Source organism: Sorex fumeus, unplaced genomic scaffold, assembly GCF_029834395.1.
Source record: "Sorex fumeus unplaced genomic scaffold, SorFum_2.1 ptg000047l, whole genome shotgun sequence".
Taxonomy (NCBI): Eukaryota; Metazoa; Chordata; class Mammalia; order Eulipotyphla; family Soricidae; genus Sorex; species Sorex fumeus.
Window position 1 is genome coordinate 12,188,051 of NW_026606104.1, and position 27,404 is coordinate 12,215,454.

Genomic DNA, 27,404 nt, shown 5'->3' on the forward strand with positions numbered 1-27,404 from the left:
ATGACAGGACCACACTTTGCTGGCTCCCGGGGCCGCGGTGCTCCCGCATGACTTTCTTTCATAGCCTGCCAATTCTAAAAGGGTATATATGCAAGGCAGATACTATTACTGTGCATCGAAGGGCAGGGGGAGGCTCCTAAGAACAAAGCTTGCCAGCCGACAAAGGAGCCCGAGTTGCCACCTGTTACAGCTGACCTACGTGCAAGTCTTTTTTATTTCTAATTTCTTAACAGAGTCACTCCTGGGGGCAGATATGACTTGCGTTCAAACTGGGAAACTGGTTGGGGAGGCGTGGGAGAAAAGCTGGGGCGGGGCGGTTTGCCTTTTCGAACGTGGGCTGCGCCTCCACCTCGAAGCCCAGGCAGTTTCTGCATTTTTTCAGTGGAGCTGCGGGGAAGCCCAGGCGTAGCCCGGTTACAGGCTCATGGAGGAAGTTTCCTGGGTAGTTCCGTCCAGTCGCCCCAGTAACCGAGCTAACTGCAGAAACCGGCCAGGAGAGTCGGAAATCGCAAAGCACGTGGTGTACGGGCCTTCCGTCTTTTGGCCCTTCTACCGACCCGTAGCCAAGCCCTATTATGACTGCGTGTGTGACTCGCCTATAAAAGCCCGTGTCGGCGCGTCGCGGCGCCACAGCCTCTTCCTGTTCCCGTCGCATTTGTTGTCTCAGGTCGGGGGGGGCCGCCGTGGCCGTGAAGATGGCGTCTACGAGCCGGTTAGTATGTCCGGCCGACCCCGCCGAAGGGCGGGCGGAGAGGGCTCGGGATTGCTTAGCGGCGGCCGGGGCCAAACGGCGAACGAACCCGGACCGAGGCGGCGGGTCCGGCTGGCCGAGCCGGACAAAGGCGCCTGAGGGACGGCTGTCCCGTCACGGCGCCCCGGACCTCGGGGTTTCCGCCCTGGCGTCCTCGGCCGTGGTGCTCCCCCCAGACATCACCCTGCGGGGACCTCTCTGTGATCAGCCTCTTGGCCTTCGCCCCTCTGGAAAGCGTTTTTTATTAGTGTCATTTTTCTTCTCTACCTCTTGTCCCCCCCACCCCCACCCCCTCCCCGTCGGCGACTCTAAACCGCCCGAGTGCCGGGGCGTCTCCGGTGGAGCTACTTGCTCCCCGGACCGCGTTGACGGGTCTGTCGGGTCGCCGACGAGGCCGGCGCCCGGCGCCCCACGGAGACGGACTCGGTCCCCGGGGCCCCGCGGCGCGCGCTCGGCCGTTCCCGGCTTCTTGCCGCGGCGCGTCCCGGCCGAGGGGGTCTGTCGGCGGCTGCGCCCAGGGAACGCGTGCCGGGCCGCGGAGCCGCCTGTCAGGCACGCTGCGATCCGTCTGCAAGGTTGGGGGTGCCCGGGGCCGGGGGTGGGTGGGTGGGGGGTCCGGGACCTAATCTGTACGTGCCCGCCTCCTTCGAGGGGGCCTTTCATCACCCCCCGCCCCGCGTCCCGAAAGAGGCGGCAGAGCCTTACCCCTCTCGTATACCGCGGGGGGGGCATGACACCTGGCGTTCGGGTAAACTGAGTCCCGCCGCTGGAGACCCCTTGGGCGGTGGGGAGGGGGAGGGGCTTCTCTCCCACCCCCCACCCCCCCACTGCTGGCTCCGGCTTAGCTGCGGCTGGGTGCGGGGATTGGGGGCGCGCTCTGCAGGCTCGGGGCGTGGGGGGTGGAATCCCAACTGGAACCTCGCGCGCCCCTTTCTGGCGAGTGTCAAGACTTAGCCATACTTTGGGGGTGTGTGGGTCGGAGCGGAAGGGAGGGGCTGGCACTGCCGCGATGGAGCGGAGTGTGTGTGTGTGTGTGTGTGTCCGTCCGTCCGTCGACGCTGTTCTGGTGGGGGGACTGGGGGTGTCGACAGTTGGGTCAGGTAAAGCTCCCCTGTGGGTACACAGGAACCCGGTACCACGCTCTCTCCAGGCTGGATCGTTTTCGTACCCTTTCCCCTCCCCCCCCCATCATTTGCTTTCAAGTAAAGGTTTGGAATAACACCTTTTTTTTTTCCCTCGATAAGCACCAGTTCTCCAAAATATGTCATTGTAGCTCTGTGTGGTCGCGTTTTTCTGCCGCCCAGAGCAAAGGTAACTGTTGTGTTTCCGGCCTTAACCTTGTTTTCCCTGAGAAAGAAGGACGAGTCCGAGCCTTGCCACTATGGGTTCTTGGAGAGAGGAACCTGGAGTGTTCCGAGTGGGAACCTGTGAGTGGGACGGGAGGCGAAAGCGTAAGCGTTAAGGTGGTGCCTCTCACGCGGGGTTGCTATGAAGATTATTATAGGGACAGCCGTAAAGTGAGGTCTGGGATTATCTTGCTCCGTGGGGAGTCACGGTAGTTTGAATCCAGCGGTGGTTATTTACTCCATCCCTTCCCTCGTCTTTCTCTTCCTTATTTTCCTATAACCCACCCCCTGTGGTTATACTCCTGTGGTGAGAGGATTAAAAATTGACTTCTCTAGCATGATTTCATTTTATCTTGGATAAGTAACAAATAGTACAAAAACAAAGAGAAAAGTGAACAAACTTCTCCCTCCTTCCCTAATTCTTAGCCCCTTGAAAGCCAGCGGTTATATACTCTTTTTAACAGTTTTTTTTTTTCTAGTTCTGACATCTTATGCTCCAAAGTAGTGTAATTTCTGTTAGGTTTTTTTTGTTTTTGTTTTTGTTTTTTTCTTTTTGGTCACACCTGGCAATGCTCATGGGTTCTTGGGCTACTACTGGCTCTGCACTCTGGGCAGTACACAGGGAACCATATGGGACGCCCGAGATCAAACCTGGGTGAGCTGACCACAAGGCAAACACCCTACCGCTGTACTACACCTTGGCCCAGTGTAATATTCGTTTATCTTTTATAAAGGTAACACACATTTTAAGTGTACAGCTCAGTCACAAGGTGGGCACGTACATATAGCCACTAGCCAGGTCAGAACATCAACTATACAGACCTGAGAAGATAGGGGTTAAGGCACTAGCCTTGCATTCCGTGATCCCAGTTCAATCCCTGGCACTGAAGAATGTGACCCAATACCCACTCCAAAAAGCAGGGGAGGTGGTGGCATTAATAGTATCCTGGAAGCTGCTTTTGTGCCCTCAAATATTACCTTCTTTCTAAAGATACCCACATCTTGACTTTTAACACTACAGATTTGTTTTTGACTACATGGACGTTTACATAAATTTGTATTCCTCTGGGCCTAGTACATTTCAGTCATCATTTTGAGAGTCACTAAGTTACTGCATAGCTCATATTTCAAAGTGCTATTAAGTTCCTACCTCTTAGCCTGTCTTTGAGATGTTCCCACATAACATGCTGTAAGATGGTCTGTCTTTTGTTTGTTTGGTTGGTTTTTTGTTTTGTTTCTGCCTTTTGGGTCACATCTGGCAATTGCTCAGGGGTTACTCCTGGCTCTGCACTCAGGAATTACTCCTGGTGGTGCTCAGGGGACCATATGGGATGCTGGGAATTGAACCTGGGTCGTCCTCCTGGAAGGCAAATGCCCTACCCACTGTGCTATCACTCCAGCTCCAAGATGGTCTTTCTACCTTTCATACTAGAAAAGTGCATTCATCTTTTTTTTTAATACTGTGTGTTACATGACTATTCATTCTATTCATTTGTGGGGTGTTTGTGGTGCTTGTGAATTGAAACCCTGGATTCAGTCCCCAGCAGTGGGAAAGGGGGAAGTTCTCATTTAAAATTATTGTTGCTCTGCTAACATTTTCTGATATTAGTTTACGTAATTTATGGTAGCTACTTAAAATTTTTTTCATAACTTATTACACCCTTTTCTTAATAGGAATTTATGAACTGAGCATAACTGTAAAACCCCATCTTCTATTTTATCAAGTGAGAAAATCCAAGATATTAGGGGAATATTAGTTTGCAGTGGGAATCTCTTGTTAATGTTGAGAATCAACATTGGGAAACTTATCAAAATGGTAGTATCTGTGATTGTCATAAAATAACTTTATTATATTACTTAAAGAGAACTTGAAAGACTACTTATTTTCATTGGTACCTCATATACTTCAAGTAATTATCAAATATCTTAAATATATTTCCTCAATTTTTTTTAAGATTTCTATATCTTTCTCATAATTGTTCAATTGTTTACAATAAAATAATTTAGCAAACAAAAGTAGGTCCTAGAGCCATCTTTTTTTGAAGTTTGTTTGTTCTGTTTTTATGGTTACATGCAGTAGTACTCTTGGCTCTGCACTCAGGAATCACTCCTCCTGGGGCTCTAAGGACTATAGGGATTTTAGGATCAAACCCAGGTGGGCCACATGCAAGGCAAGTCCCTTACCTGCTATACTTACTCTCTAGCCCCTAGAAACCATTTCTTTCTAACTATCATCAGATCTTAAGTTCAGCAGAGTTTCATGTACCACTTTTATTTATATACCCATTATGTTCAGTGTAATACTGAATCTATTACTAAAGTAACTTGGAACAGAAAAATAGTTAAGTAGCAAGGGGCACAAATCCATATAATAACATGTAAATGTTATAGGTATGTTTTCTAATAGTATGGCTGTAGCGCGTTTGCCTTGCATGCAGGCAGCCTGGCCGAGCTGGGTTCGATTCTGCCACCCCTCTCGGAGAGCCTGGCAAGCTACCAAGGGTATCTCGCCTGCACGGCAGAGCCTGGCAAGCTACCCATTATGTATTCGATATGCCAAACACAGTAATGTGTCACAATGGAGACGTTACTGGGCCCGCTCGAGCAAATTGATGAATAACGGGAGGACAGTGGTACAGTGCTATTATGGTAGTGATTTCTATATTAATATTTTAGAATATCTTAGTAACCTACATTGTTAAGACATTAAAATGTTTGCCATTTTGAGTTTTTCAAGTCTTCAATGAATGTACACTGTGAATATACCTATTAATTACTGGTAGAATATAAAATAACATATTTTCTTTGAAAATACAGCTTAAATGTGTTACAAATGTGTGATATTGGAAAAATGTTTAAGCTCATTTTTCTCCCCCCAATTCCCTTCCCCATCTTTACTTTGTTATATGTTGGTTGTGAGAACTAAAAAAATTTCTTTTTCATTTAGTTTGGATGCTCTTCCAAGAGTCACATGTCCCAATCATCCAGATGCAATTTTAGTGGAAGACTACAGAGCTGGTGATATGATATGTCCTGAATGTGGCCTGGTTGTAGGTGAGTAGTTACGATGTTTTAATTAAAATCACTATTTCAGATACAGAAATGAGTCATTTTATTATTTGCTTTCTTGTAGTTTTTCACAAGTTGAACGTTTCTAGCGCCCTGTTTTGAGTACTATTTTTCCAATAGTTTGTGCTCACTTCATGTATCTGCACATTTCATTAAGGTGTGTACATCACAATTTTTGTCCATAATGTTATTTCACTCTTAGCAGACTACAACATAGTGGAAACATAACTTATAGGCACTGGGGAAGTCCAAAATTCAAGATTTGCTCTATTGTGGTATTCCTTTTATTGTATTGGTCTAGAACCAAAGCTGCAATATCTCAGATTTTTTTTTGCTTTTGTATATTTTCCAAACTGTCTTTTTAAAATTAAGTTTTTAGGGGCTAGAGTGATAGTACAACTGGTAGAACATTTGCCTTGCATGAGACTGACTTGGGTATGATCCCCGGCATCCCGTATAGTTTCCCAAACACTGCCAAGAGTAATTCCCAAGATCAGAGCCAGGAGTAATGAACATTGGTGGGTATGACCCAGAAAGCCAAAATTTTAAAAAAATAGTTTTTACCTTTTTCCTCCCATGGCTAATTCATATTCATTAGTAAAAACAAAGATAATTAGGGGAAGAAAAAAACAGAAGAAATGAGCAGGACCAGAGAGATAGTCCAGAGGTTCAGGTGCAAGCTTTGCATGAACTTATGTTGTTCACCCAAGTTCTGTTTGATTCCCAGTACCACCACCTGTTCCCCTGAGCGGCATCACTCCTATGGCCCTCACTGGAGAGAGTGCTGCCCAATAAAAAGGAAACCAGTAAAGAATAAAATCATTCATTCATACCTCATTGTCTATCCAGGTGCATATATTCATCATTGGGATAGGAGGTAACATCTAAAATTGAGAAAACTGATTCTGAAGAAAGGCCTTCAGTCTTTAATCTTAAGTATAATTTTATAGCTTTTCAGGTACTTTGGAAAGTAAACATTTATTTTTGAAAAATAATGGTATGTGTACTAACACTCATCTAAGACTTTTAAAAGTCAACAGCAAATAAAGCCTGTTGTAATTTTCACCTGCTCTTGTCAATTGCCTGTTCACGAAGTTCTAGTACAAACTGTAATTACCAAAAATTTCACTTTTATTTCTATTTATCCAGATATGTTGCCAAAGTTTATTTAGAATGATAATCTACTAAAAAAATTTTTCTTAGGATTGGAGAGGTGGCTCAATGGGCTGAGTGCATGCTTGACACTCAGCCCGGGATCCCTTAACACCACGAGGTATGCCACCCCAAAAACATAATTAACAAAATTATTATTGATGGGGTTGCATCCTGCTTTGTTTGAGGTACTGAGGAAAGACAATACTGGAGAAATTGTGGAAAATAAGACAGAAAAATACTGAAGTATCTTACTTGGAGGGACCTCTTTCTTGAGCAGATTTGCTGCTTGCCTCAGATCCCAGTAGGTGTTTTGAAGCATATAGAGTTGCTAATAAGAATTGAGATCTGGTTGCAGTTGTCAGTAAGCTGTATTTGCTTATACATTACTAAATATAATTACTGTTGTAACTGATTTATGTATTTCTACTCAGTACATCTTTAGAAAATTTGTACCTCCATCTTCTTCATATTAGAGATGAAACTGAAATTTAGGTAGTTTGACAGTCTAGTTTCATTGTATCAAAACCAATTATTTTGGTGGGGAACTAGCCAGGCGCTATACTTGGCAGTGGTTGGGCTATTTTTGGCTGATAGTCACTCAGCTGTGCTAGAGTACCATGTGTTAAGGATTGAACCTAAGGCTTTTCTGCATACAAAAAACATGCACTCCAGCCCTGTCAGCTATCTCTCCGGCCACCAAATTTTTGTTTCTACCTTTTATAATTAATATCAGTCTGGTACTGGCCAGTATCTGTTTAATATTAGTGATACAGGCAATCTGTGATGCTCCTCACCTGTTTCTGTTTGCTTGCTTGTTCTTTTGTTTGGGGGTATTTCTAGTTTTCTGGCCACACCCAACTCAGCACCTGCCTGGTGGTGCTCGGGGAACTATGAAGTGCTGGGGATTGATTCCAGGCTCCTGCATGCAGGGTCTTTGCTCCGGCTCACATGAGCTGTTTTCTTGCCCCAGTTTTGGGCCACACATCCAGCAGTGCTTAGAGTTTACTCCTGCTTTACATTCAGGGATCATTCCTTGTGCTGTGTGGTGCTGAGGATTGAACCCAGTTCATGTACATGTTGTACTGCCTCTCCAGTCCTCCTCTTCTGTTATCATAACTCCATTCTGCTAAGATTAGCTTTTACATTTTTCAGTGGTTGAAAATAAAAATATTGCAACAGCAAAGTTTAATATTTGTAGCAAAACTTCATGTAATGCTTTTATCACTTTATACTGCTTCTCAGTGCATTTCGAAAGCCCAGTGATGTAGTCACAACTCCATGTCATATCTCTGAAGGCCGATCACAGCTCTATTCTACAACATCTTATTTTCTTATTTTTACAATTTTTAATCTGTTACAACTTAATGCTCCTTATATCACATTTGCAAAATGGTGAACATTGTGTCTCATGCTTTACAAAAGGAGCAGTGGTCTGGAGTTTATTTTGTTATTAAATTAGATGGCAGGGTTTGGTGCTTATTTCATAATTTTATCGTTACTGAGTTCTAAAAAATATAGTAAACTTTGACTTTAATAGTACTCCTAACTCAGAAAATAATGATCAGAAGGTTTAGAAAATATAAAATGAAGTATCATCATAGAATTTTTCACAAAAATAAAAAAAGTAAGGCTAGAGTGTTGGACATGGCTTAAAGCACCGAGTACAGGGAGGCCTGAGTTCCCTGGCACCACATCATTATAATAATAATTTTTTTTAAAAAGGCTAGTGCTAAAGAAAATTTCAGAGTGATTCATTTATTGATCATAAAAGGAAAGTTCTTACCAATATGTGTTAAGTAATTATGTTTTGGTTTGTAGCAGTTGAAAAGAAAATGAACTCTTAAAAACATTATAAGTCAGCAAGAACTGTTGTGTGAAGAGTAAAGGGATTTAGAAGCAACAGCAATAATGCAAATGATGAATGATGCAAATTATTTTAAAAGTTTGTCCTAGAATCTTGATGGCTAGACAGATATTTCTAACTTTTTCAGTTTACTCAGAGTTGATGCGGAGTTTAAAATTACTCTGAATCTTCTATATGGAATCACTAGACAAGAAAATATTTTCAAAGCAATAATATTTTCAAGTTATTTCAGTACAATCTGAGTGGAGTATGCTGAGATGTATGTGTTGAGCAAAATAGATAATTATATGTTTACAGAGATTGTGAAATAAAGATTTCTGAAGACCAACATTACTAATTGTACTATTTATTTGTACTAATAATTGTACTATTTATTATTAGCAGGTACTTTATGGGTCTGTCATGGAGCTAGTGGATATGAGCAATGAACTCCACTCTCATTCACTGATGTAATCATCAGTTCAGTGAAGTTTTGTTGAAAATAGATACTAAATATTCTTTTTTTGTTGTTAATTTGTTTTGCGGCCACACAGAGCAGTGTTCTGGGGTTAATCCTGGCTCTGCACTCGGGAATCACATCAAGGCAGTGCTTGGGAGACTATGTGGGATGCTGGCGATTGAACCTGGGTCAGCCCTGTGCAAGGCAAGGGCCCTCCCCTCTATTCTCTTTCTCCAGCCTCCTCAACTAACATGTTTTGAATCAGACCTAGTGTTAAATAATAACTTTCAGTGCTATCAGCTGTTAAATACTGAAGTCTTCATTCCCATGCAGATCTCAATGGATATTTCTTCCAAACATATTCAGTAGGGTTCGCTCAGATCTGGTGCGAATGCATTGGAAATTTTCAAGTTTCAGAATTTGTTTAACTGCAATTACGGCGCTTCTAACTTTCAATTGGATGTGATTAGTCCACAGTGTAATGACATGTTGAAGGCAAAAATCAGAAGAATGTCATGAAATTCCATAAATGTTTTCCAAACATCTCGTTCTTACCTGTGTGAAAAAACGTTTAAAAAATAAAATACTAAAATATTAATGACACAGTATTAACAGATGAATTTTTTTTAAATTTTTTTTCCCTTTATTTTATTTTATTTTTTTTTAAAGTTGTAGATTTACAATTTTTTGTGCTTTGGTTTCAATTATACAATGATCAGACACCCATCCCTCCACCAGTGCCCATTTTCCACCACCATGGATAATATCCCTCCCACCCGCATCCCCCCATCCCCCCTGTCTCTGTGGCAGGGCAATCCCCTGTGTTCTCTCTCTCCTTTTGGGTGTTGTGGTCCGCAAAAGAGGCATTGAGTGGCAAACATGTTTAGTCCATAGTCTACTTTCGACATGCATCTCCCCTCCTGGGAGGATCCTCCAAACATCCTTTATTTGGTGCTCCCTTCTCTATCTGAACTGCCCTTTCCTCTAGGATACCCGGCTGGCCTCTAAGTTATGGAGTAATCCTCCTGGTGCTGATCTCAGCTATTCATGGGTATTAATCTCATACTTTGTTACTTTATATCCCCCAGATGAATGCAATCTTTCTATGTCTATCCCTCTCTTTCTGACTCATTTCGCTTAGCATGATACTTTCCATATTGTACCACTTGTATGTAAATTTCATGACTTCATCTTTTCTAACAGCTACATAGTACTCCATTGTGTAGATGTACCAAAGTTTCTTTAACCAGTCAACAGATGAATATTTTTTATTGATAAGGGAGCACTTAATTTTGAACTCCAGTTATCTACCCCCCCCAAGAATTCCATTCTTTCAGTAATAGGTCTGAGATTTAATCACTCTCTTCATCAATGAAAAGTGAATTTTTTTTCCTCTTTTAATGTTAATGCCTATATAATATCCTCAATTTGGCCTCAACAGAATCTAACATGTATACTCTTTGTTCCTTCACAGAAAATTGTCGATCCCTAAAAGTTAGACAGGAGCATTTTTATTCTAAAGTTTTAAAATAAAATTGATGGCATGTAAGCATGAGAGAAGATTGAAGACAATTTTGACTTTTGGGCTCTCCTGACCACTGTCATTTAAAAAGAATTGCAAAAATATTCTATTGGGTTTCCAGTTCTTTTATCAGCTTAACATCCACCTATGAGCAAGACATATGGACAAAATTAAACAACTGGAGAAGAAAGATGTATTTCACAAGCTTGCGTCATTTCTTGCATGAAATGACATGTTTGTGAAATACATCTTTCCTTCATTTTGTTGTATTTTTCTACTCTGTCAAACCAAAGGAAGTTAATTTTATTTTAGTTTTTTTTTTTTTATTGTTTCAAAATCTGGTTTTATTGTTTCAAAATCTGGTTGCATTTTACTCTAAAACCAAGCTAAAATTAAGAACTGAAAAATATATTATTAAATTTTCTTTCTACAATAATATAGAAATTTTTTTTATGATAGTGGTTCTTGTGTAAATAACAGATACTTCTGTTACAATATGCAGTACCCTCATTCTTAGATATTTTGGTGTGATAGGATAACCTGTTAAAGAATCTATGCCATGACCACACAAGAACATGTAAACAGTTTGGAAAAACAACCAAAAAAGAATAATTATATTAAATAGAATTGAACATGACACTCTGTTAGGCTCAGTTTTAAGAATGCATATATTTATACATATTAGCTATATAGCTATAAGTTTAGATTGTGCCATATGTTTTATTGGATTAGTACTGCTAGTTTAAAGATCCAGACTGAACTCTTTTTTTTTTTTTTTTTTGCTTTTTGGGTTACACCCAGCGGCAATGCACAAGGGTTGCTCCTGGCTCTGCACTCAGGAATTACTCGTGGTGGTGCTCAGAGGACCATATGGGATGCTGGGAATCGAACCTGGATCAGCTGCTTGCAAGGCAAACACCCTAGCACAGCGGGTAGGGCATTTTCCTTGCACACGGCCAACCCAGATTTGATTCCTCAGTCCCTGTCGGAGAGCCCAGCAAGCTACCTAGAGTATCCCACCTGCATCGCAGAGCCTAGAAAGCTCCCTGTGGTGTATTCTGGCCTATTCATTATGCTAAAAACAGTAACAAGTCTCACAATGGAGATGTTGGGGCGGGGTGGGGGGGTGGGGGGGGGGACCGCTAGAGCAAATCGATGAACAATGGGACTACAGTGCTACAGTTTAGAGATCCATGCTTTTTATTGCCGGTTTAATTCAACCTTTCTAAGAAAAACCTTATTTCCTCAGCCTTTTTTAAAACTACCCTGTCAGACAGAGTAGAATATCTGACCTTTGTGGTCTTACAAGTTAGAAAGGGCATATGATTTATGCTTCTCTGAGATGCTGGTTATAATCGGGGGCGGGGGGGGGGGGAAGAGGGAAGACAGGTGTAAAGGACATGCCTGTTACTGGGGATTTAAACCCAGACATCATTTTCTAACTAATGGTCTTGGTATACAGATTAGATTGTTTTTGCTGTGAAATTTAACATTGTCTAAAATTTTCAGAATAGGGGCTGGACAGGTACAGGGTACAGAGTATAGGGCATTTGCCTTGCACGCTACCCACCTGGGTTCAATCCCTGGCATCCCATATGGTTCCCCAAGCACCACCAGTAATAATTCCTGAACATATCTAAAATATTACTCTTTTCCAAACAGTTTTGTCACTCTCACCATGAATCTGTTGACTTTAACTGCACTGTTTGAGGGGGAATCTCCACTCTTAGCCCCACCCCTCAACCTCTTTCACAAATCCTTATTATGAGTTTGTCACTTAAATGTTGAGCACTAGGTGGCAGTATTATCATTTAAATCATCAGTTTATTCCTACTTTGCACTGTATATACATTATGATCAATGAGTATTGAGTTAGTAGCTAGGTATAATGGCTTGTTAAAACTTTGGAGGCTAGGGGCCCGAGTGACAGCACAGTGGGAAGGGCATTTACCTTGCACACGGACCTGGGTTCGATCCCTAGCATCCCATATGGTCTCTTGAGCACAGCCAGGAGTGATTCCTGAGGGCATAGCCAGGAGTAATCCTGAGTATCTCGTTGGTTGTGACCTAAAAAAGCAAACAAAACAAAACGACCTTTAGAGGCTAAGGAGATGCTCAAAGGACTGGAGTGCATGTTTTGTTTGAGGGAGCTCTCAGTTCAGTTCCCAGCACCACATGTTTCCCTGAGCACACAGCATAAAGTTTCCCCCCAAATCAGAATATTTGTTTTGGTGGTTTTTTTTTTCCTTTGTGATACACCTAGCACTACTCAGGAATTAACTCCTGGCTCTATGCTCAGAGATCACTCCTGGTGGGGCTCGGGATCATATGGAATGCCAGGAATTGAACCTGTGTTGGCTCACTGCAAGGCAGGTGTCCTACTATCATTCTGTCCCCAAAAACCAAAATGTTTGGCCAAAATCAAACAGAATCTTGAAATTGGTTATTATAACTTATAAATTAGGATTTTACAATAAGTAGTTTAGAAATAGTGGTCTCATTTTTCATTAAAGCCCACATAAAACTTTTTGTATTGGGGGCTGAAGAAAGGACAGTGGGTAGGTCACTTGCCTTGCATTTGTCTGACCTAGATTCAATTCCCAACATCCCATATGGTCCCCTGAGTATTAGTGATTCCTGGGTATAAGCCAGGAATCATTCTACATAGCATTGCTGGGTATGGCCCATAAAGCAGGAGTAAAAATTAAAAATATGTTTTAAAAGATTACAGGTCCTACTTGCAAAAAATGTGTGTCAGGTCATACATTGGTAATACATTAAGGAACACATCTATTGCAGTAACTACAATTTATTGCATTCTTGGAAATCTTCAGTACTTAGAGATTTTTGTCTTTGTTTTCATATTTGCCATTGTATCCAAACCTAGACTCGAAACTCTGGGAGGGGAAATCTTATAATAGCTCCTATTTCACAGCGGGTAGAGCAGGTAGGGCGTTTACCTTGCACGCAGCCTGGCCCGGGTTTAATTCCCAGCATCCCATATGGTCCCCTGAGCACCACCAGGAGTTATTCCTGAGTGCATGAACCAGGAGTAACCCCTGTGCATCGCTGGGTGTGACCCAAAAAGCAAAAAAAAATAAAAATAAAAAAAATAAAATAAAATGCCCCCTATTATAACTAAGAATCAGTGACTCTTTAAGTCTAAACTTGGCTCTTTGTATAAACTGTAACCATAATGAAGTTTACATCAAAGTTTCCAAGCTTAACCTTTATCTGAAAAATAGGTCCTCCTTCTAATGCCTTACCTCTCTAAAATGAATGGATATGGGATAGTTTCTTAGGAATAATTTGAGTTCTTTTTAGTTTACATTATGGAAACATAATGACTATATGTCACTATTCTCTTCAAAATGTCTTTTTTTTTCAGTTTCTAAAAAGTACATAGTCATGTTAAACTTAAAATTTTTTCTTCTTTGAGGGGCTGGAATTTTCATACAACAGGTAGATACTTGCCCAATGTCTTTCAACCAACATCTTTGGTTGAATTTACAGTTTATGATCACTACCACTATCACTATCACCCCATTGTTCTTCAGTTCGCTCGAGCGGGCCCAGTAACGTGTCTATTCGTCCCTGTCAAGTGCAAGTGTAGCCCAATGACATATTGGGGGCTCCTTCAGTGTCAGGGAAATGAGGACGATTCATTGTTACTGTATTTGATATATTGAGTACGCCACGGGTAGCTTGTCAGGCTCTGCCGTGCGGACGGGATACTCGGTAGCTTGCTGGGCTCTCTGAGATGGATGGAGGCTTTTGGGGCAGCCTCTAATCACCTTTACAGGTGTTCCTAGTCAGGCATATAGGCGGGTATGATATTCTCAGTAGCCTGCCAGGTTCTTTGGGAGTGAGGACTAGAGAATGAGGTCGCACGGCCGCTGGGAGCTTGGTTTTATAGGATGGTTTTGTTGGATGGCCGTTGATGGGGTTACACGGCAGTTGGTGGGTATTAACTGTCTAGCTACTGGAAGGTGGGGGAGCTGGGTGGAGGAGGCCCAGTCCCGAACCGAGCAGGCTTGGAGATCTCAGCCCCGAGTCCCACACACTTGGGTTCCTCTGTTGGTTCCTCATCCTCACATGTGGAGAGTAGTCTCAGCATGGCTTTGGCTGGGTCATGGAGGTCAGCTGTCGGGGCTCTGAGTCCTGGGGATGCTCCTTGTCCATCGAAGCTTTGTTGCCATGGCTCCAGAAGACTGCTTCGAGTGTTCAAATTCCAGCTTTCACCCTAACTTGACCTCAGGTGCTTTTGCAGTTATAACGTCTGTTGGTTGATTTCTAACAAACCAAGGACTTAGTCCATAAATTCTGCTGCTGTGGAACTAACAATAGTAGGTTGCTCCCTTCATATTTTGGAGCATATAGCATTGCAGTGGTGCCATCCTCTCCACCTCAAGATGGATTTATTATAGAGGGAGCGTGTGTTCTGTCAAAGAAAGCACCGTGTTGTCTTGACTCAGCAATTCTCAGCTGCAAACAGTGTCTTATCTACCAATGCCAGCCAGCTCCTGGAAGATCCTCAGATATTCAAGTTCTTCCACGATGGCCAGGAACTGTCCTTGCTTTTTTTCTTGGCCAGCATATTCTCAGCTCAGGATTGTTGCTTCTGAGAGATGTTCCAATCCCTGTAAAATCTTATCACACCGAAGGTTGTGTGTTCATGGGCTCACTGGATGGCTCTTTCTCACCGCTGCGTTCGGTGCTTTTGAGCCCTGTGTGTGCCTGGATCAGGACGGCTGTTCTTTCTCTCAAGCTTGAGCCCCTCTTAGTCTGACTCTCTCTCACCCCCCCCCCCCCCAGCTTACCCTCTTAATTTATATAACAGTCACATAAGGCGGTGACATAAAGGTGGGTTGAATATTGATGAATCAACAAAGAGAGATAAGACCACTCCTCTAGGAGATTAACTCAAGGATAAAATCTCATCTACAGAGATTACTCCAGATTACTAGGAGATCCGCTCAAGGGTGGGATCCCAACAAGGGTGTGTTCTTCCCTCAGTTAGTAATCTACTTAAATAGTTGTAATAAATCTACTTCTAATATTTCTAGCAATTTCATTCTGTATGAGCACGGTAAGAGATATAAACTTAGTTTGGTTCTTCCTGAGAACATCTCACTATACATTCCGCAGTCCTCAGGCCAGGTTAATCTTCCTAGCTCCAGCAGGGTCCTAGTCTCGTTGTTACTTACTTTTGGATCATGACAGCATTTGTCCATGATCATGCCCTCAACTTATAGTTGAGTATCATGGCGCTTTGGCCTGGCCCATTTCGATGCCAGGGTAGCTCACTGCTTGCCCTGGGTCCATTCAGTCCCTCATCGGAACCCTGCTTTTGGGGTGCTAGGAACTAAGGGCAACTGAGTCAAGAAATCAGATGCCCAGAAGTAAATATTATTCGGAGTCAATCAACTCCCAAGTTACAAAGCATAATATTAACTGTCTTCCTGTGTCCATACAGAAAGGTCATTGCTTACAATACAAGTTCAGTGTCCTTAGATGGGTGTGACCCGATAAACCTAAGCTACCTGAGGAAGGACAAAAGAGTGTTATCCTACAAATCCCCTGTGCCAAAAATGGAGGCTCCGCAGTTTCTCCAGGCGAGGCAGAAACATACAGATACCAAGATTCGGGTTCACCATGCCTCATCAGGCTGTCCTAGGATAGTAGTCCCCCAGCCCCCACTCAAGTCCAAGGACCCCCTGGTGGCTGTCACTGTTCCCCTAGTTGCCATACAGGAAGCTGGGTCCTTGGCACTGCGGTCATGCACGGGCAAGGTGGTCAATCACTGGGCCCTGGAGCTCTCGATAAGTTTATGATAAGTATGTTAAAAGGTTTTACTCATCTCTTTCTACCCATTATTCTTGGTAACAGAAGCCACTAGTTTTCCAGGATCTTTTCCTCTTTATTTAGTCACTGTCACTGTCCTCCCGTTGTTCATCGATTTTCTCGAGCGGGCCCAGTAACGTCTCCATTGGAGACTTTGTTGTTACTGTGTTTGGCATATCGAATACATCACGGGTAGCTTGCCAAGCTCTGCCGTGCGGGTGAGATACTCTCGGTAGCTTGCTGGGCTCTCCGAGAGGGGCGGAGGAATCAAACTCGGGTCGGCCATTATGGCCGCATGCAAGGCAATCGCCCTACCCACTATGCTATTGCTCCGGCCCTGATAAAACTAGTGAAATGATAAAAAAAAGAACTCTGAGTCAATACCAGATACTGAATTGACCAAACTATTTCCCTGCTTCACTTGCTAGTTTTGGCCATAAGATTAAATTTTAACCCAGTGGGTTGTATGTAGAAACATAGACAAATTAAGACTCTCTTTTAAGGGATATATATACTCTTCCTTGTCTCTTTCCCATTGACTTGCAAATATGATAGAAGGATCTATCACCCGCCATTTACATATCATATAAGATGCAAGCACAAAGAAAGTGGCTCATCAAAGAGGAGCCTGTGTCACGTTAGCTCAACAACCTTAACGAGAAGCAGTTAATGTCAGAAAGGTCTACCTTGTTCGATTAATTATAAACTTCTGTGTCCTTTCTACACACTTACAGAATTGTACAGGGAGCTGATCTTGTTTGGGTCATACATTTGCATGGGACTCTACCTCTCCCAGAAAAACTGAGTACTGGTGGTGTGGATTGAAGGGTTTTCTAACCTTTTCATTGCACCCACTAGACTTGGAGTGACTGGATGAATAAGTACCAATATTAGTATGAGGCCAAGTGTGTAGCTCAGTGGTAGAGTACTTTGCCTTGCATTTGTGAAGCCAAGCCCTGTGTTCAATCCCTGACATTGCCCCTACCCCTCCCCTAAAAATTCAGCATGAAGTACCACTACAATAAACAGTGATCCTATGAACTTAATGATCATTTAACCTGAGATACAAGTTTACTGGGAAAAAGTTACAGAAAGTACCTGATTTTTATCATCAGTGAAATAGAGTCTGTAATGTTTTTATTAAGCGTGGTCAGAAAGGAATAAGAGATATCCCAGGGAGACAAACACTGTAAAACTGTTTTAGGTGGTGGTTAGTAGATTAACTTTCTAGAAAATTGAATCAGTAAAGCAGAATATAAAGTGAATGGTAAAGTAGTAAAGACAAAAAGTCTTGGTACTGCTTGAAGATCCAGTGAATGTGATATGATACGGAAGGTAAATAGAAGAAAATTTTACATTTGTAGCAGAAAACTTACAGAATTGTAAATGAAGAGAACTACATACTATGGGGAGTTTATGCCATTTAAAGAAAATCTTATTAATAAAGACTTGAAGTAACCAACCAGTAAAAGTGTTATTTTGAAGGAACTGAAAAGATTATTTTTCTGTCATTGCAAAAGGGCGTTTGCCTTGCACGCGGCTGACCCAGGTTTGATTCCTCCATCCCTCTCAGAGAGCCTGGCAAGCTCCCTGTGACCTATTCGATATGCCAAAAACAGTAACAACAAGTCTCACAATGGAGACATTACTGGTGCCTGCCCGAGCAAATTGATGAACAACGGGATTACAATGCTACAGTGCCAAAATACAATAAAACTAACCAGTTCCTAGGTTTTTTATAAGCACAAAAAGGGAGGTGTCAAGAATATTCTTTTCTTATGAATTTCTATGTAAATCCACCCCTTCTCCCAATGTAAATTTTACATGTGAATTGCTGTGTATGATGGCACTATTGACCATTCGCCGGTTTTGTTCTCCTTCGAACTGCATGGTAAAGTTCTCTATCCTTAGAAATATAGCAATGGACTGCACAATATGTTAGAAAGCATTAAATCAGTATATAATGCATCATATTCTCCCCCCTGCCATGGTGTCTGGGAGTCTCAAGAGTTAAGGATTACATCCCCTTAAGTAAGAATGACAGCCTATAAATGTCTTGTAAGAGCAGACTGGGTTGTTTTTTGTTTGTTTAGGTTTTTTTTTTCTGTTGGGGTATATTTCCCAAGTGCTGAGAGTTTCAGAAGTTGCCCCTCTTGTGATTCTACATTAATCAGGTCAGTGAGTGTTTCATACGGGGGTCGAGGGCGCAGTGCTGCTCAGGGACCTTGGGCCACACCTGGTGATATGGGATGAGTATAGGGCATCTGCAGGGCTGTAACTGTCCAAGAGACCATGTGATGCTTGGGAGTAAACCCCAACAGGGCCACATGCAAAGCATGCACATAACCCCTGTAGTATCTCTGACCAAGGAACAGGTTGTTTTAAATGATTGACCCTCTGAAACTATTACACAACCATCCTGATGTATAAGTTATCAGAGAATAAAACCCACATAAACATTTGTGTTAGCATTTTTTGTTTGTTTCTATGCCATACCCTGCGGTGCTGAGAGTGTTCTGGCTCTGCTCATGTGTTACTCTAGATGGTGCTTGTGGGATCTTGTATGGTGCTGGTGATTGAACATTAGTCAGAGTGTGTGCAGGTCAAGTGCCGCAGCTCCAGCCCTGTACTTAGCTTTAATTATGTAGACAGTGTATGTAAGAAACACCCCCTTACAAAGGTTACAGTGACATTTAATAACAGTTATTCCAATATAAGAAAATGAGGATGCTTTCATAGAAGACTGTATTTTAGTTCATGTATTGCTTTTGTGCATAATGTTGATGTATAGGAAATATTTGTTTTAAAGGTATTGTGTTGGAATTTGCTACAAGTACCTTAGATAGAAATGGGAGTTAAACCCTGAAAGGTTCTTGATTAGAACTTTCATAATCTCATCATTCCACTAGATGGGATTATCTAGAATAGTCACATCAAAAATTAAAAGTACTGAATGTGACTGAAATAAGCATGTAAAATGCCATAGCAGTTACTAGTTAGGAAATGAGGTTTTTAACAGGAAAGAAAGTTAAATCTAGTGTTAACTGTGACATACATATACTTGGTCTGAAAGATGATGAGAATGTATTTTCTCATCCAAGACTGAGAAAAATTATTTTGTTTACACAGCGGGTAGGATGTTTGCCTTGCATGTGGCCGACCCGGGTTTGATTCTTCCTGTCAGAGAGCCCTGCAAGCTACCGAGAGAGAGAGAGAGAGTACCCGTCCGCACAGCGGAGCCTGGCACACTCTCCACAGAGTATTAGATATGCCAAAAACAGTAACAACAAGTCTCACAATGGAGACGTTACTGGTGCCCGTTCGAGCAAATCGGTGAACAGGAGGACAGTGATACAGAAAAATTAGCAGTTCAGAATCCAGTGTTTCCATGGGGGTAAATTTTGCATTTTAATTTATTAAGGTATAATTACATACAATAAACCGTTCGGATCAAAATGCACATTTTGAATTTTGACATTGCATAGATGTAATCAACACACTAATTAGGATTCTATTTCTCCTTCACAAGTCTCCTTATTTCTCTTTTCAGTCACCTGTTCTGTACTCACACACAACCAATAATTACTGTACTGATTTCTGTCCTAGTAGATTATTTTTCTTTTTAAATTTCTTATAACTGAAATCATTGTATTTTTTTTTATGCTTGACTTTTTTTTTGCTTTTTGGGTCACACCCAGCGATGCTCAGGTGTTACTCCTGGCTCGTCACTCTTCACTTCACTATTGCTCTGGCCCCTATGCTTATCTTTTTGGGGCTCAAAGTGGCAGGTTTTTTGTGGTTTTGTTTGTTTTTGTAATTTTTTTCTCCTTTTTCTTTTTTTTTTTTTTCGTTTTTGGACCACACCCAGCAATGCTCAGGGGTCACTCCTGGCACTGTGCTCAGGAATCACTCCTGGTGGTGCTTGGGTGACCATTTGGGATTCCAGAGATTGAACCCAAGTTGGTCATGTATAAGACAAACACCCTCCCCGCTGTGCTATCCCTCCAGTCCCCAAATGGTAGTTTTTAAGGCTGAAAAGATAGCTCAGTGAACTAATTGCACATGTTCAACTATCATTGTGTGGTCTGGAACAAGCACACGTTCAACTCTTCCATTAGTCAGGAATAACACCCCCGCCACCTGGAGCTGCTGGATGTTGGCCTAAAAGTAAAAATGGTTTTATAATTCTATTTATGCTATTTGCATGCTTGAATAGTTTGCTGAGAGTTATTCCATTATAAACATTTTCATGTTGATGGATGTTTGAGGTTGTATCCAGCTTTTATATGTATAACATTGCCATAAGATTTTTTATAGGTAAGTACTTAAAAAACTGGATTGTCAAGTTAAAAGGCAGGTGCAAAGGCTGCACCATTTTTAAACTGTTAGGCGTTAATTCTGGCAGTTAATTCTGGCAGTTCCCAATTTGAAAGAATAGAAAAGTTGGGGACAGCAATAGTACAGTGCGTAAGGCACTTGCCTTGCATGCAGTGGACCTGGCTTCAGTGCCTTCACCCCATATGGTTCCCCAGTCCCAGCAGGTATGGTCCCTGAGCCTAGCATCAGTAGTAAGCCAGGAACACAGCCCAAAAGCCCTAAAAAGAAAAATAGAGCAATAATTTGTTTGCTCTGGAATATGGTGAAATTGTCTTAGTTAAAACTTTGAAATACAATACTAATACACGATTGAGAAATGTAGTTTGTACTATATAAATAAGGTGCTTTCTATTTTGGATGTGAAATGATTAAAATATGAGGTAGATGAATGAAGGAAAAAAGAATTGGTGCTATTATATTCTAGTACAACTATTTTGGCTCTTATAAATTTTTGTGTATAGACTCTGGTGTTAATTTTACAAAAATACGTGTGTAGTTAAGAAAGGAACTGATAATGTTGGCATGTTAAGGCACTTAATATATAAGGTGTGTGTTTGCATGTTTGCTAATTATCAGACCTTTTCCTTGTCAGAGTTATCTCTGTTTATAGTATGATAGCATAATATTGGAGTTATTTGGAGAGTTTTTTCATTTAATTTTTGTTGGGCTACAACGACAGTCTGTCTTTTGTTTTGTTTTGTTTTTGCTTTTTGGGTCTCAACCAGCAATACTCAGGGGTTACTCCTGACTCTGCACTCAGGAATTACTCCTGGCAGTGCTCCTGGCAGTACTCCTGGAATTACTCCTGGGATGCTGGGAATAGAAACCGGGTCGGCCATGTGCAAAGCAAACACCCTACCCATTATGCTATCGCTCCAGCCCTACAGTCTGTCTTAATGGGGAGCTTGGGGGCTGTACCCGGCTCTTTGCTCAGGGAATCATACAATGCCAGGGATGCAATGTGGAATTCCTGCACACACAGCTATCTCCTCAGCCCCATATTGCCTTTTCAAAGGCTGTGCAAAGCAAACAGTAAAAAACAGACATGGTAAGTTACTATGGAGTCCAGGGGGAAGCAGTGAAATAAAGCATCTCAGCTAATACTTTAGATTTCAAGATATTTAAAAGTGTGAGCATTCTAAACACTGCTTTTATTTAAAATTCTATTGATGATGATTTCATGCATATAGCATTCCAGTATTTTACTTGCCACCTGAGTACTCACTTCCCACTTCCTAAAGGCACTTCCTGTTCAAACCCTGTCCTCTAACTCTACTTACCTTATAAGCTCATTTCTGTGGATCAACTCTCCAGATCTGTTGCCTTTGGCCACTTGTTGCTTCCTTATTGGGTATCTCTAAGTCCCACATGTGAGAAAGATTGTTCTGTAGGAATCCAGGTATCCCTTTCCTCTGACTCACCTCACTCAGCAGATACCCTCCAGTTGCTCATAGGGGTTAATGGTTTTTAATGGTTCCTCCCCTTATTTGTCCCATTTTTTAATTTTTATTTATTTTATTTATTTTTTAATAGTAGAGAGCCCAGCAAGCTACCAAGAGTATCTCACCTGCATGGCAAAGCAAGTCTCACAATTTGTTGTGAGACGTTACTGGTGCCTGCTCAAGCAAATCGATGAACAACGGGAGGACAGTGCTACAGTAGTTTTTTTTTTAATGGTTGTTCATGACTAATATCATGCACTCATTTTAAATTTTAAGCACTTTATGCACTGCTCTTGTACTTTGTAGTCTTTGAAATAAGTTATTGAGAAATCTGAAAGCTGAGGAAGTGGAGGGGCATAAAAATGAGATTATTTGTCCAAGGACAAGTAGCAAATGGTAGAATTAGCACTCTTAACTACTATATTGTCAGTATGATAGATTCAGATTTTGTTCGATTATTATTTGATGCCCACCTTGAGCCTGCCAGGGATAAAAACCAGGCCTCTCCTATGCAAAGCCTGTACTTGTTCCCTGTCCGGTTACCTTCCCCGCCCCACTATGGCTTCTTTCAATTGCTTAAGGTAATAGATTTCCTGCTGTTCTTTTGACTCTCTGCTTATGGTATATAGGAAAAGATAAATGGGATCTGTTTTCTACTTTCAGCCTCATTACACTTTGAGAGAGAAGTTTGTTTTATGGATGCAGTTACCACCTTCTAATCCAGTGTGTGTTTTTATTCTAGCTGTATTGTTTTTGGCAGATTAAGATTATTGCTGAAGGGACAATAGAAGTAGTAACTGATTTTCTAGGTCCATGAGGATTGAATGAGAACTTTTTTTTTCTTTTTGGGTCACACCCAGCGATGCACAGGGGTTACTCCAGGCTCTGTGCTCAGAAATAACCCCTGGTGTTACTCGGGACCATATGGGATGCTGGGAATCGAACCCGGGTCGGCCGCGTGCAAGGCAAACGCCCTAACCGCTGTGTTATTGCTCCAGCCTCGAATGAGAACATTTTAAAAGGACATTGTAATTCACATGTACAAATATTCAGAGTTAATTTTTGTCAGCAGTTGAGCTAATATCAGTCATTTGCCACTAATCATATATTTTTTTTATTTTTTAATGTTTGGTTTCTTGGCATGACACACCTAACCCTCTGCTTCTTTTTATTTGTGTGTTCGTTTTACTCCTGGTGGTGCTCGGAGTACTGTATGGGATGCTGGGGATTGAACTCAGATCAGCTTAATGAAAGGCCAAAGCCCTACCCACTATACTATCTCTCCAATTCCTGTTTGGGATTTTTTTATTTTTGGTTTTGGGCCATGCTGAACTCAGGATTTAATCCTGTGGTGCTTGCAAGGCCGTATGGGAACCTGAGGATTTGAACACAGGTCAATTGTGTATAGGCATGCAGCACCTTACCTACTGTACTGTCTCACTAAGGCACCCCTGCTTTTTTGCCTAAATAAAAATTTACCTACCTGGTTTCTTCCTATTGATCATAGGCTTGAAGTTTATTTCTTTAGGGTCCAGAGCAATAAGTACAGTGGGTTGGGCATTTGTCTTGCATGCAGCCAACCTGGTTTTAATACTCAGCATCTCATATGGGCTCCTGAGCACTGCTTGGAATGACTCCTGAGTGAAAAGCCAGGAGTAACCCCCAAGCATTGCCAGGTGTGACCCCCCCCCCAAACTAAAAACTTTATTTCTGTATAAATTATTAGGCAAAAAATACTGCTTAATCAAGTAGTTACTGAAACAAGCTTAGGTAAAGCATATTTGGGTATAGCCCCCAAACCAAAAAAGGGTCATTATTTGACTGGCCTAATTAAGGAAAGTTTCAGGACAGATATTTGCATGATACTTCAGCTGAAGACTAGATGACCCATTTTGAGATTTTTCTGGGAATAAAATGCCTGTGAGGCATCAAGATACCTAATTTACACTTGTGCTTTTATTCATAGGTGACCGGGTTATTGATGTGGGATCTGAGTGGAGAACTTTCAGCAATGATAAGGCAACGAAGGATCCATCTAGAGTTGGAGATTCTCAAAACCCTCTTCTGAGTGATGGAGATTTGTCTACTATGATTGGGAAGGTAATAAATCATTTCAGCTCAAGCACAGATTCCACCAAACTTGGGAGTTGGGGAAATTTGTGAAAGTATTCGTACAACTCTAATGAGGAATCTTGGCCTATGAATAACTTACTAGTAATATCATTGTGAATGAGTATTGCCATATAGATTTCTTCAGTCTTAAAGGGAAGAAATCAGCCAGACAAAATTAGAATGTAGGTAGGCCCCTGTTTTCATGTTTTTGCACAAAAATTAAGTTGAAGGTAGTATGATTTTTCATTAGTTCATAGTGGCATGTTTCTTGAATATCTTCTTATGTGCCATGCTACTACCCAAGATAATTAGAGACACTATAGCTTAATTTCTTGTGGTGAATTTGTGTATTAACTAAAGTTTAGATTTCTCACTTGTAAAGTAAGAATAAAAGTATTTTATAGAGATTTTAAAAGTTTGTGTAGAAATGTCTTTAAACTGCACCATAGCATGTGTGTTAAATGCTCGCTGCTATTCTGTAAGATAGCAGCATGATTTTCTGGCAAGCTGGCTCTATTTTATGCTTTTATCATGCACTGTAAGTAGTTGTAGCAATATCCCAAAGGACTGATCAAAGAAGTATGTGTGTTTTAAGAACTACTTTGTAGAAGATTTTTTAGAAAGTAAAATGAAAAAGCAGATCATTCTTTTTCTGTGCTCTGTATATTTCTTAGCAAGAGGAAAAACATAGGATAGTCTACATATAAAAGTTTATTAGGGCAGATGGAAGAGATATTACAGCAAAGCAGAGTGATTGCCTCGAATGCAGCTGACCCAGGTTTAATCCCCAGTACCGTATATGGTCTTTAAGCACTGCCATGAGTAATTCCTGAGCACAGCTTATGTGTAGCCCAAAAACCTAAATAAATAAAAGTTTACTAGGGTGCCAGGAAATGAGTTTGCAAGTGTGATGTCTTGTAAATTTATTTCCCAGTGCTACGTGCTTAGTGGGATCCTGTCAGCTCTGCAGTTTGAGGCTGGCAATTCTGTTTATGATCCCTGGCACCACAGACGATTTTCAGCCACTCTGGGTAGTGTTTGAGCACCACAATTTTTATGAAAAGGGTGTGCAGGCATTATGTATGGATTGTGACACAAAATCCCTCCCCTCTGGCAAGCAGTGCAACCAGAATGTGTGCAAGCACCACAACTAAATGAGTGTGACCTCAACAAGCACAGCTGAAAATACCTGTGAGAATCACAGGACTACATCCAAGTGTATACACAACCACTGATCATGACATTGACAGGAAGGGAAGGGTAGGGGGAAGGGAGTGGATGGAGTTTATTATAGTCAGATATACTTTTAAGTAGATGACGTTTGCATTTGCCTTTCTTTGTGGAGAAAGCAAGTAAACTACGAACTTTTAAAACTGAAGATTCCAACTAATTGAACTTTTTTAAAAATTAGGAAACACTTGACTCAAAAACATAAAAATGGTCTTATTCCTCCACACTTGATCCCTCAGTTCCCACTGCAGCCCACCCTTTCTCTGTCATGTTAAGGTAACTGTTAAAGTAACTATTATCAGTCTCTCCTGTACTGTTGAAAGTTATTCATGCTTTCATGGCAAAAATAATTTCTAAGATTCTACATTTATCATTTTGGAATATTTCTGTTCCAAGTCTAGTTAGTGAAATGCTATGTCTCACTTTAGTATCTGGTATTGACTCAGAGTTCTTTTTTTTTATCATTTCACTAGTCTGATCAGGGCTGGAGTGATAGCACAGTGGGTAGGGCAATTGCCTTGCACGTAGCCAAAATGGTTGACCGAGTTCGATTCCTCTGCCCCTCTTGGATTGCCCAGCAAGCTACCGAGAGTATCTCGCCCGCATGGCAAAGCCTGGCAAGCTACCCGTGATGTATTCGATATGCCAAACACAGTAACAACAAAGTCTCATAATGGAGACGTTACTGGGCCTGCTCGAGAAAATCGATGAACAGCGGGAGGACAGTGACAATTTTATCAAGGTTAGGATCACTGTTAAATTATAAAGGAAATCAAATTTTTGGTTATATTTTCACTGAGTTTTGTTAAATTTATTTGCAAATCAACTTGGGGAAAATGAGTTACTCTATGTAAAATTTTCTTAGCCCCAGTTTACCTTTCCATTTCTTTAGGTCATGTTTTAGAAATTGTTTTTAAATTTTCTTTGTGAGTTAGTATATATTTCTTAAGTTGATTTCCAGATAGTTTGGGAGTTTAACTCTTCCTAAAATATTTTTATAATGTTTCTCTTGCTTAATTTTAATAGAATTATACTAATATGATTAATATAATCAAGTTACATGATTATATTATATAACTAAATTATATTGACTACTTAGTACAGTGTTACAAAATACTAGGGGTAATGCTGCTAATGATTTTTCATTAATCATTGGGTTTCCTTTGAGCCTAGGAGAGTAATTTTCTAGTATGAAGTTTTGCTTATTTTCTTTTTTGAACACCTTTTTTGAACATTAGGTCAATTAGATTTTCCAGTAGTGTTCTTGCGTTTAAAGTATTTTTTGAAGGGGGCCAGGGAGATGGCTTAAGTGGTAGAGCAGATACCTAGCATGCACAGAATCCTTAATTCAGTCTCCAGCACAGCCAGGGTGGTTGACTTCTGAGCACCAAACATTCATGCCCAGGCTGCCAGGGTAAGAATCAGACGACCCCACCCCTAACACTCCCACTGCCCCTCCTCCTCCTGTACCAAAGTGTGACCCCTATCTTAAAAAAAAAAAAAGTTAAAACTCCCTTCACTTGGTACTTTTTCTGTTGTGGATATGGATCACGCATAAAGGCATGAAGTAGACTTAGAGGTCAGACTATATGATGTGCATTGTTTGTGCGTGTGTGTGTGTGTGTGTATGTGTGCGTGTGTTGGGTTTTTTAGTTTGTTTGGTTTTTTTATGGGTCTTTTTTTATTTTTATTTTTTTGTTTCCATAGGGTACAGGAGCTGCAAGTTTTGATGAATTTGGCAATTCTAAGTACCAGAATCGGAGAACAATGAGTAGTTCTGATCGGGCAATGATGAATGCATTCAAGGAAATCACTACCATGGCAGACAGAATCAACCTTCCTCGGAATATAGTTGTAAGTTCTTGTGTCTCTTTTTAGCTATTCTGGCATTGACTAAGCATAATTTATGAACACATTAAAAATTTGATACTGCAACTAACTAAATGGCCTAGAGTCAATTAAACTAAGTTTCTCTGCTTTGAAGGATCGAACAAATAATTTATTCAAACAAGTATATGAACAGAAGAGCCTGAAGGGAAGAGCTAATGATGCCATAGCTTCTGCTTGTCTCTATATTGCCTGTAGACAAGAAGGGGTTCCTAGAACATTTAAAGGTAGGTTTTAAGTCGCATAGATAAGAAAATTGTTTTCCATGCCGAGTTAAAGTAATGTTGAGTTAAAGTAGTAGTTTTGATTCTTTATGGTGAAGTTTTAATGTTCATAATTCCCCTATTTTCAGATGCCTACTTTTGT

At 41.2% G+C, this 27,404-nt stretch overlaps 1 protein-coding gene across 1 annotated transcript in view; it reads left to right on the plus strand.

Annotated features, from left to right (window-relative positions):
* The first annotated feature begins 576 nt into the window (after window positions 1-576).
* The window catches only part of GTF2B (general transcription factor IIB), a 30,353-nt gene continuing 3,525 nt past the window's right edge, over window positions 577-27,404 (plus strand). The window contains exons 1-5 of the mRNA XM_056123218.1: window positions 577-712; window positions 5,045-5,151; window positions 23,776-23,909; window positions 26,859-27,005; window positions 27,136-27,265. Of these exons, the coding sequence (XP_055979193.1) occupies window positions 696-712; window positions 5,045-5,151; window positions 23,776-23,909; window positions 26,859-27,005; window positions 27,136-27,265 (535 nt within the window). The 5' untranslated portion in view covers window positions 577-695. The remainder of the gene's footprint in view (window positions 713-5,044; window positions 5,152-23,775; window positions 23,910-26,858; window positions 27,006-27,135; window positions 27,266-27,404) is intronic.